The sequence below is a fragment of the Dendropsophus ebraccatus genome, chromosome 8 (genome assembly GCF_027789765.1).
Source record: "Dendropsophus ebraccatus isolate aDenEbr1 chromosome 8, aDenEbr1.pat, whole genome shotgun sequence".
Classification (NCBI taxonomy): domain Eukaryota; kingdom Metazoa; phylum Chordata; class Amphibia; order Anura; family Hylidae; genus Dendropsophus; species Dendropsophus ebraccatus.
Genome location: NC_091461.1, coordinates 101393894 through 101404520, shown reverse-complemented (window position 1 = coordinate 101404520; position 10627 = coordinate 101393894). Strand labels below are relative to the sequence as shown.

At 48.6% G+C, this 10627-nt stretch overlaps 1 protein-coding gene across 3 annotated transcripts in view; it reads left to right on the top strand.

Moving 5' to 3' along the window:
- The first annotated feature begins 6091 nt into the window (after positions 1-6091).
- IPO13 (importin 13) overlaps positions 6092-10627 on the top strand; it is a 40814-nt gene continuing 36278 nt past the window's right edge. For 2 of the 3 annotated variants that reach the window (XM_069981264.1, XM_069981266.1), the window contains exons 1-2: positions 6092-6161; positions 8160-8468. In XM_069981264.1, coding sequence (XP_069837365.1) covers positions 8412-8468 — 57 coding nt within the window. In that variant the 5' untranslated portion in view covers positions 6092-6161; positions 8160-8411. The remainder of the gene's footprint in view (positions 6162-8159; positions 8469-10627) is intronic. The other variant, XM_069981265.1, reaches the window with a different exon arrangement.

The window sequence follows — 10627 nt, the reverse complement described above, 5'->3', positions numbered from 1 at the left end:
AGTCTCAAGGGTTGTTGACCTCTACCTGGACATCTCTAGCTCTGCTACTTCTCCACCTTCTACTGGTAAGGCACCCCCTGGACATCTTCAGCTATACTACTTAACAATCAACTGCCGGGCTGCTACCTCAACACTTCTAGCTCTATTACATCACCTGTTACAGACCAGTGCCACCTACTGGAACTGCTACCTGCTTATAATTTTGGACTCTTCAGTGTCTCCCGCTCTTACAACCAGGCTATTGTCCCACTGTACCTGTATCACCTGGAGGAGTCACACATAACATCTAGAGGCAAATGAAATAGCAATACCATCTGGAAATATAATTTGTATCATATGGTTGATGAGGATGCCCTAGCATGTGTGCACTTTCACCACTAGATGTCACTGTATTCTATGCACTACTTGTTACAACTAAAAAAAAAAAAGAATTATTACGGGTTAAACTGTGAACGTGTCTTTTGTCATGTGTTTTCCTGTGTATGCCAATGTCTGGGAAAATGACTTAGAGCCAATCCCTGAGCTGGGTACCTCACACTGGTTCCTCATCTTTATCTTTAACCTATGCTGAGTTAGAGTTCAGGTCTGATGTGTTTTCCCCAAATCTCACAGCTCCCAGAAAAGTATTTATGCTGAGGTAGAGCAGATTTGAGGTGGATTAGTCTGGTGGTTTTCTAGTGAGAGTGTGTTCCAAATGCAGAACTTTCCAGGGCCTGGCCTGGAGGCCATGACTCAATAACACATGCAGAAGTCTCAAGAGGAGACATCACCCATACCAGCATCCTGGAGCGGGATAAAGAGTGAAAACCTAACGGATACTTAGACATCTCTAGCATCTCATCACATGCCGTTACCATGCCGATGCCATGCAAGATATAGAGAACAGGTTATGTAGCTCTTAACCGCCCCATCCTTTTATTGCACAAAAATAACTGAAAATAGGAAAAAAGACGATGTATAGGGTAGAATTACTAGAAAAACATGAACGTGAGGTGTATATATGTATATATACTGTACTTGTGTGTATTATATATGTGTATATACTGTACATATAACCCCAACCCCAGTATCAAGTGTCCTATACCCGTACAGGGACCCCTTCCCCAGTATACAGTGTGCTATTACCAGTACAGAGACTAACACCCCCAGTATACACTGTGTTGTAACCCATACAGGTTCCTCCAGTATACAGAGTGTAAAAAACATACAATGTTCCTTTCTGGACCATCGTAACTTGAGACCAGACTCAACATACAATGCAACAGACAGTCAGGATCTGCAGCACATGTAAATAACTAGCTGATCAGCTGTCTGGTAGTGATTCTCTCAGTATAGTGTGATACTACATGTCCTGTGCTGCTCTTTACCTTCACCAGTTTTCCACAGAATTTTGGTCTCAACATACAATATTTTCAATATACAATCCCGAGCATATGGTGTGCTATAACCTGTACGGGGACCCCAGTATACAGTGTGTGATTTCTGCTTAATGCTCAGTTTTATTTCCTTTGCAAGATCCAGGTCAATAGAAAACAATATAGGAGTGGAGACAAATGGGGTGAAAAGAAGTGGTTTAACATTACGTTTGCAGAAAAAAAAAAATTCAGCAATTGCGTCATAACTTGGCTCATCACATATAAGGGTAATAGGGCCTAACTTGGTGGAGGGGGAGCAGGGCTTGACTCATCACACATAAGAGGAGGAGCCTAAGAGTGCAGGGTAGGGGGCAGGACTCATACGAGGGGTGGAGGATCGGTAAACTCCTGCTAATCGAGCAGAATTCCAGCATCGCATAGGTCACTTGATCCTCTCCTAATCTGGTTACCTACCAACCGTAGTCCAGACCTTCCTCTCCCCGGGATTTCATCATTAATCTCTTATACAGATCCTTCAGCCTCATCTTAATTACCTCATGTAAGACAGAAGGGTAGTCAGGGGCAGAGAGGGTAACAGGGTTGTAATTACAGGGCATCACCAACCTGGAAGATCTTCTGGTGGGACACCTGGAGATGGCAGTGTCCGGCCTTGGGATTTTGCAGCTTCTGAACCAGGTGGCGCTTGTAGCAGGCAATGTCATTGGGGAACTGGCATAGCGGCACCATCTGTTCCAGGAGTTGTTGCTGACCCCCAAAGGGGGTCAAAACTGGCATCAAAGTGGGCAGAGGGACATTTTTCCTTATTTGGATAAGTAACTGGTGTTTTTAAAGGGTTAACTGAGTTTGGACCACTGATATCACAGTACCAGCACACAAAAGGATGCCCCGGATCACACCCAAAACAGTCCAGCCTGGCCCAAAGTGGTTCTGGGTGTAAATGCTGGCAAAACAGTAGGCATATTGGCACTTTGTCATGATTTTGTGTTTTAACTTTGATGCCTATTTTTATGCCAACCATTGGGTACTTTGGGCCATTTTCAACTCCATTCCCCTCAGGGCATTTCACTTAAGGGTAAATTATGATTAATATAAATTATCTTCAAGAAAAAATGGCAAAAAAAATGAAAAAGAAAAAGCCTGAAAATATATAAGCAAACTTTTGCCCTGAATAAGAGACCAAGTTCAGCATCGTGATGGGCCGACCCAGGGGGTGGGCCTTCCTGGGACATACTTGTGCCGGGACTGTCCCTTCAAAATCAGGATTGTTGCAATTATGGTGGGTGTAGGGTGTTTATAAGCCAGTGGCCGCTCAAGGGCCCCAGTATGATTGGTAGCAGCCTCCAGAGAGCGCCAGTGTGAACTATAACTTTTTTGCCAAACACACAGCACGGCCCTCACCAGCGCCATCCCTGCCTCATGCATTGTCCCTTTAGTTTTGACTTTTCCCTCCTCATGTAAAGCCCATAACCTGTTTCCGCCCATTCAGCCATGACTCCTATTGGCTACAACAGAGCTGCCCGCCATTCTGATTGGTTAAGCATACCTGCAGGAGGTATCACCTCAGAGCTCGGACGTCTTGTGATCCTTGAGAGCTGCGCAGGTTGGGGAGGATTTAACATCATATTATTAACTGTAAATTAATAAAATAGTGAAACAGCTTCAGTATGTTGTGAATGGCACAGAAACTGGCACAGAACTGCTCAACATGACAGCTGAATTCTGCACAGAGACCTGTGAGGTATCCGTCCCCATTAATAGTAGTAAATGTGCGATGCTGAGTGGTTTTCACGCTGATTTTAAATGTGCATGGTGTAAAAAAAGAGACAGAAACTGGGTCAGGTTGATGACAAAAACGCATATGGGGAACCTTCGGCCCTCCAGCTGTAGCAAAACTACAATTCCCATCATGGACAGAGGAATCCGCCCATGCATAGAATGGAGTCTATGGCACGGGCGGAAATGTGCACAGTTGTCAGAGTTGGCGAGCGAGTTGCGGAATCCGCAACGGGTTTTCCGTCGGGATTCCGTAGTGTGCACATACCCTAAAATAGTTTTTAGGCACCACGCACACATTAGGAGAATATCTTTTTAGGAAACCCGGGTGGCTGCACTTGCCCAGGTTCTAGCACAGGTAAGGGTTGCCATACTATGCATCCAGAATTCCAGAAAAATTGTGAACGGTATCCGTGCCAAATACAACCCTATGGATCAGGAAATCTATCTGGATAGATTTGTGATTTTTAATCGTTTGTGGACAGTGTCACAGAGGCGGTGCTTCTCAGCTTAGTCCCCTCTCCCCACCTTGGTCCTTGTGACATGACATTCCTAGTGAAACAAGTACAAGACTGAAGAAGGGAAGGGGATTCAACAGCTGAGAAGCCCACCTTTGTGACACTGTCAACCAACAATTAAAAGAATTCCATGTGGGAGCTCTCTGCTGCATCCTGCCTGCCTCAGTGTCCCACAGTATCCCTATAAGAGGGTCTCGCACGTCTCTGCTTCTGTCTCTCTCTGCTCAAAAAATTTGACATGTCAATTCATTGCACGGAAAGTGGCAGGAGCATCAACCCTCCCATAGAGATACTGTGAGACACTAAGGCAGGCAGGATGCAGCAGAGAGCTCCGCAGTGGAATTCTGCCGATTTTACTCAGTGTAAACATACCCTAACAGCTGAAAGAAGCCCAAACATTGCTTACAAAGGTAAATGTGCAATGTGCTGCAGCCGCTTTTGTGCAAACACAGGTGACAGTATGGGGGAGATTTATCAAAGGGTGTAAAATTTAGACTGGTGCAAACTACCCACAGCAACCAATCACAGCTCAGCTTTAGGCAGTGCTGAAAGGAAAGCTGAGCTGGGATTGGTTGCTGTGGGTAGTTTGCACCAGTCTAAATTTTACACCCTTTGATAAATCTCCCCCTATGACTTTAAAAGGAAACAAAAAAAGAAGCTTGAACCCGGCCTAAAATTCAAACTCTCCAGCAGCTCCATAGAGAATGAATAGAACCACTAGAGAGCAGAATACAGCACTCAGCTCTTTCTGGCAGGGGGAGAGAAATAAGACAGCCTCCCCGGAATACTCACCAAGAGCGGAGAGTCCAGCGTACGAGGGGTCAGCAGCGGGCCCGGTGTGCGGAGGACGTGGGGGCCATGGACCAGGCTGTCAGCGAAGCCGGTTTCGGAGGTCCACATGGGGATTAGGTGAGTCCTGGGTGGCAATGGGTGGCCTTACTTTCGGGGAGATGCCTTACTTTAGGTTACAGGGTAGAGTAGGTGGGGTGTCTTATTTTAGCAGAGCATCTTATTTACCAATGAGGATCAGTGTGTCACGGCGTGGCTTCATTGTGGTCTTGCGGTGATGTCCAAATGCTGTGGGCGCCTCTCCACTGGCTGGCCTGCCGCTGAGCAGACCGGAAGTCAGGGTCTCCAATACATCCCTATAAGAGCGCTCTCACAGAGATGCACTGGAGACCCTGACTAAGGGCCCTATTCCACGGGACGATTATCGTTCAGATTATCGGTAAATCGTTCGAGTCTAAACGATAATCGTTCATTTGAATAGCAGTTAACGATTAACGACCGAACAAGAAATCGTTGATCCTTTAATAAAACCTGGACCTATTTTTATCGTTCGCAAATCATTCGCATTGAATAAGATGTCATTCAGTCGTTCGCAGTTGTGATGAACGCAATAGCGACGACAAGACGACCGTTAGAACAATCATAAGTAACGATTATCGTTCCATGTAAATGGGTGAACAATTTCAGGTCTTTCGCAATAGCGGTCGTTTGGATCGTTTATCGTTAACGATTATGCGAACGAAAACCGTCCCGTGGAATAGGCCTTTAATAGCCCTGGAGAAAGAAGAGGGGTCAGAAGAGATGTGACTTCACTGTGCACGGGATACGAACAGCGCCGCAGAGCCAGAATAAAGTTGCGCTGCGGAATACCGATCCTCATTGCTAGTATATGTGCCAGGCTGCTGCCGCGGGACACGTAAAAAAAATATGTGGGCTGCTTCTTTAAAAAAAAAAAAAAAAAAGTAAATTTAACAACTCATCAACACAGCTACTGTTACCCCAGCCTGACATAGCTGATAACAGAGAGTAATAGATTGTAGTCACCTGTCCTACAGTCACCTCTCCCCAGCCTGACATGGCTGATAACAGAGAGTAATAGATTGTAGTCACCTGTCCTACAGTCACCTCTCCCCAGCCTGACATGGCTGATAACAGAGAGTAATAGATTGTATATACCTGTCTTACAGTCACCTCTCCTCAGCCTGACATGGCTGATAACAGAGAGTAATAGATTGTATATACCTGTCCTACAGTCACTTCTCCCCAGTGGATGATAACAGAGAGTAATAGAATGTATATACCTGTCCTACAGTCACCTCTCCCCAGTGGATGATAACAGAGAGTAATAGACTGTAGTCACCTGCAGCGATTCCTATTTTCTTGAATACAGCGACCAGTTTTACATTCCAAGCAGAACACACACAGAAACTACATCTCCCATGAAGCCTTGCGGCGGGGTCTATCCGGTCCTGTCACTCTCTGCCTGTTTTATAACAAAACAATACCCCCCGCCCGTAAGTGCACACGGCGGCCCCGGGAATAGGGCTGAGGGGTTGAGGTCACCGGGTGGTCGCTGATATGCGGAGGCCCCGATCACGGCAGGAGTCAGGCGTGTGTGCGGGCAGCCCCGGCAGGACCCGCAGCTGGTGTGTGTCACTGAGAGTGAGCGAGCGAGCGGCGCCGGGGACACCGGGGAGACTGCAGGGTGAGGGGGGCCTCCGGGGAGAGAGGGAGGGGGCTGATCGGTAACACTGGGGAGACACCTGACATAGGAGAGACAGCCTTATTATATGGGAGAGACAGCCTTATTATATAGGAGAGGGCACACTCAGGAGAGACAGCCTTATTATATAGGAGAGGGCACACTCAGGAGAGACAGCCTCATTATATAGGAGAGGGCACACTCAGGAGAGACAGCCTTATTATATAGGAGAAGGCACACTCAGGAGAGACAGCCTTATTATATAGGAGAGGGCACACTCAGGAGAGACAGCCTTATTATATAGGAGAGGGCACACTCAGGAGAGACAGCCTTATTATATAGGAGAGGGCACACTCAGGAGAGACAGCCTTATTATATAGGAGAGGGCACACTCAGGAGAGACAGCCTCATTATATAGGAGAGGGCACACTCAGGAGAGACAGCCTTATTATACAGGAGAGGGCACACTCAGGAGAGACAGCCTTATTATATAGGAAAGGGCACACTCAGGAGAGACAGCCTTATTATACAGGAGAGGGCACACTCAGGAGAGACAGCCTTATTATACAGGAGAGGGCACACTCAGGAGAGACAGCCTCATATAGGAGAGGGCACACTCAGGAGAGACAGCCTCATTATATAGGAGAGGGCACACTCAGGAGAGACAGCCTTATTATACAGGAGAGGGCACACTCAGGAGAGACAGCCTTATTATATAGGAAAGGGCACACTCAGGAGAGACAGCCTTATTATACAGGAGAGGGCACACTCAGGAGAGAGCCTTATTATACAGGAGAGGGCACACTCAGGAGAGACAGCCTTATTATATAGGAAAGGGCACACTCAGGAGAGACAGCCTTATTATACAGGAGAGGGCACACTCAGGAGAGACAGTCTTATTATATAGGAAAGGGCACACTCAGGAGAGACAGCCTTATTATACAGGAGAGGGCACACTCAGGAGAGACAGCCTTATTATATAGAAGAGACAGCCTTATTATATAGGAGAGGGCACACACAGGAGAGACAGAAGAGTGCACACTCAGGAGAGACAGCCTTATTATATAGGAGAGGGCACACTCAGGAGAGACAGCCTTATTATATAGGAGAGGGCACACTCAGGAGAGACAGCCTTATTATATAGGAGAGGGCACACTCAGGAGAGACAGCCTTATTATATAGGAGAGGGCACACTCAGGAGAGACAGCCTTATTATATAGGAGAGGGCACACTCAGGAGAGACAGCCTTATTATATAGGAGAGGGCACACTTAGGAGAGACAGGTTCATCATACATGAGAGAGTACACTCAGGAGAGACAGCCTTATAACATAGAAGAGTGCACACTCAGGAGAGACAGGTTCATCATACACGAGAGAGTACACTCAGGAGAGACAGCCTTATAACATGGAAGAAGGTACTCTTAGGAGAGACAAGCTCATCATACATGAGATGGTACACTCAGGTGAGACTGGTTTATAACACAGAAGAGTGCACACTCAGGTGAGACTGCCACATTATAGAAGAGTGCACACTCATCATATACAGACTCAGGAGAAGGAGATTCATATATAATGGAGTTCAGACTCAGGAGAGACTGGCTCATCGAATAGGAAAGTGCACACACCATAGGGACTGGCTCATCCTACTAAAGAGTGCACACTCAGGAGACCCAGACCCAGTATAATGGGAGTCACAGATGGAAACTGACAGGCTCCTAATCCAGGAGAGTGCACACTCAGGACTGACAGACTACTAATCCAGGAGAGTGCACACTCAGGACTGACAGGCTCCCAATCCAGGAGAGTGCACACTCAGGACTGACAGGCTCCTAATCCAGGAGAGTGCACACTCAGGACTGACAGGCTCCTAATCCAGGAGAGTGCACACTCAGGACTGACAGACTCTTAATCTAGGAGAGTGCATACTCAGGACTGACAGGCTCCTAATCTAGGAGAGTGCACACTCCGGACTGACACTCATTTTATTGCACTTTTCACAGGCTCCACTTTCCTTGGGCGGTCGGGGTACCTGCACACTGGCGGTAGTGTTGGGGGGCACCTTCCATGTCATCTCTGTAATCAGCTGGGAGGTGACTGTGAGTGCCCCCTCCCCTCTGGGCTGTGTGTGAGCTGCACCGAGCGGAGCTGGGATGGAGCGCAACGCTGGGATGTGCTGATTCACCGTCATTCTCATCTGGAAACACAAACAGATTCAGCATCACCTCCTCCTCCCCCCTCCCCCAGGTCCAGAGATGGAGCGCAGGCAGGAGCAGCAGAGCCTGGACTTCACCATGGACAATGTGGAGAAAGTAAGTCATGATTTGTTATTCCTGGGCAGGTACATCCCATATGTACCACCCCTGTATACCACCCAGTGCTCAGGCAGGTACATCCCCTGTATACCACCCAGTGCTCAGGCACGTACATCCCCTGTATACCACCCAGTGCTCAGGCACGTACATCCCCTGTATACCACCCAGTGCTCAGACAGGTACATCCCCTGTATACCACCCAGTGCTCAGACAGGTACGTCCCCTGTATACCACCCAGTGCTCAGACAGGTACATCCCCTGATCCCCTGTATACCACCCAGTGCTCAGGCAGGTACATCCCCTGTATACCACCCAGTGCTCAGACAGGTACGTCCCCTGTATACCACCCAGTGCTCAGACAGGTACATCCCCTGTATACCACCCAGTGCTCAGGCACATACATCCCCTGTATACCACCCAGTGCTCAGGCACATACATCCCCTGTATACCACCCAGTGCTCAGACAGGTACATCCCCTGTATACCACCCAGTGCTCAGACAGGTACATCCCCTGTATACCACCCAGTGCTCAGACAGGTACATCTCCTGTATACCACCCAGTGCTCAGACAGGTACATCCCCTGTATACCACCCAGTGCTCAGGTGGGTACATACCCTGTATACCACCTAGTGCTCAGGTGGGTACATACCCTGTATACCACCTAGTGCTCAGACAGGTACGTCCCCTGTATACCACCCAGTGCTCAGGCAGGTACATCCCCTGTATACCACCCAGTGCTCAGGCATCTACATCCCCTGTATACCATCCAGTGCTCAGACAGGTACATCCCCTGTATACCACCCAGTGCTCAGACAGGTACGTCCCCTGTATACCACCCAGTGCTCAGACAGGTACGTCCCCTGTATACCACCCAGTGCTCAGACAGGTACGTCCCCTGTATACCACCCAGTGCTCAGACAGGTACGTCCCCTGTATACCACCCAGTGCTCAGACAGGTACGTCCCCTGTATACCACCCAGTGCTCAGACAGGTACGTCCCCTGTATACCACCCAGTGCTCAGACAGGTACGTCCCCTGTATACCACCCAGTGCTCAGACGGGTACGTCCCCTGTATACCACCCAGTGCTCAGACGGGTACGTCCCCTGTATACCACCCAGTGCTCAGACGGGTACGTCCCCTGTATACCACCCAGTGCTCAGACGGGTACGTCCCCTGTATACCACCCAGTGCTCAGGTGGGTACATACCCTGTATACCACCCAGTGCTCAGGTGGGTACATACCCTGTATACCACCCAGTGCTCAGGTGGGTACATCCCCTGTATACCACCCAGTGCTCAGGTGGGTACATCCCCTGTATACCACCTAGGGCTCAGTTGGGTACATCCCCTGTATACCACCCAGTGCTCAGGTGGGTACATACCCTGTATACCATCCAGTGCTCAGGCGGGTACATGCCCTGTATACCACCCAGTTTTCAGACACACATCCCCTGTATACCACCCAGTGCTGCATTAGGTATATCCCATATATATCACCCATTGTCCAGGCACGTTCATCACATATATGTAACCCAGTGCCAGGGCAGGTACATCCCATATATATATATAATTTCTCCTAGAATCGAGCCCTGCTGTAGCCTCACGCAGCATTGATCCAGCACGTCCCCTAAGCAGCCATGGAGTGCAGATCTGCTATTCTACATGAATGCGTCTCATTGCTTCTTCCTCTCTGCAGAGCGATGTCGGGTACAGCTGTGCCTCGCTCCGCCGCTGTACGGGAGGGGGGGGATGGGTGTTGTGTCATATCTGAAGTACATTTGGCTTTTGTTGTGAGCCTGGTGATGGCGGGCACAGAATTCTGCACATTAGTCAGGAAGCTTATGTCACAGCAGAGGGTGATCGCTGCTTGTGTAATACAATGGGATCTGCCATCCTAATATTGCTATTCAGTAAACAGCGTCTTCTGCTGACATGGGGACTGGCATCAGACATCACTAAGGGTTAAATAACATTGGTTATAGAGAAATAATAGTGAGGGATCACTAGCTGGGTCTGTGCTATCCTGCCTGCCTGAGTGTAATTGCAGCTTCCTGGCTACGGTCTCCAGGTTATGGCGTATCCCCGGGTATATTCCCGCAGGGGTCCTCCGTGCCTCCTCTAGTCTCCTGTCAGCTGCAGGTTTCTCGCAGGAG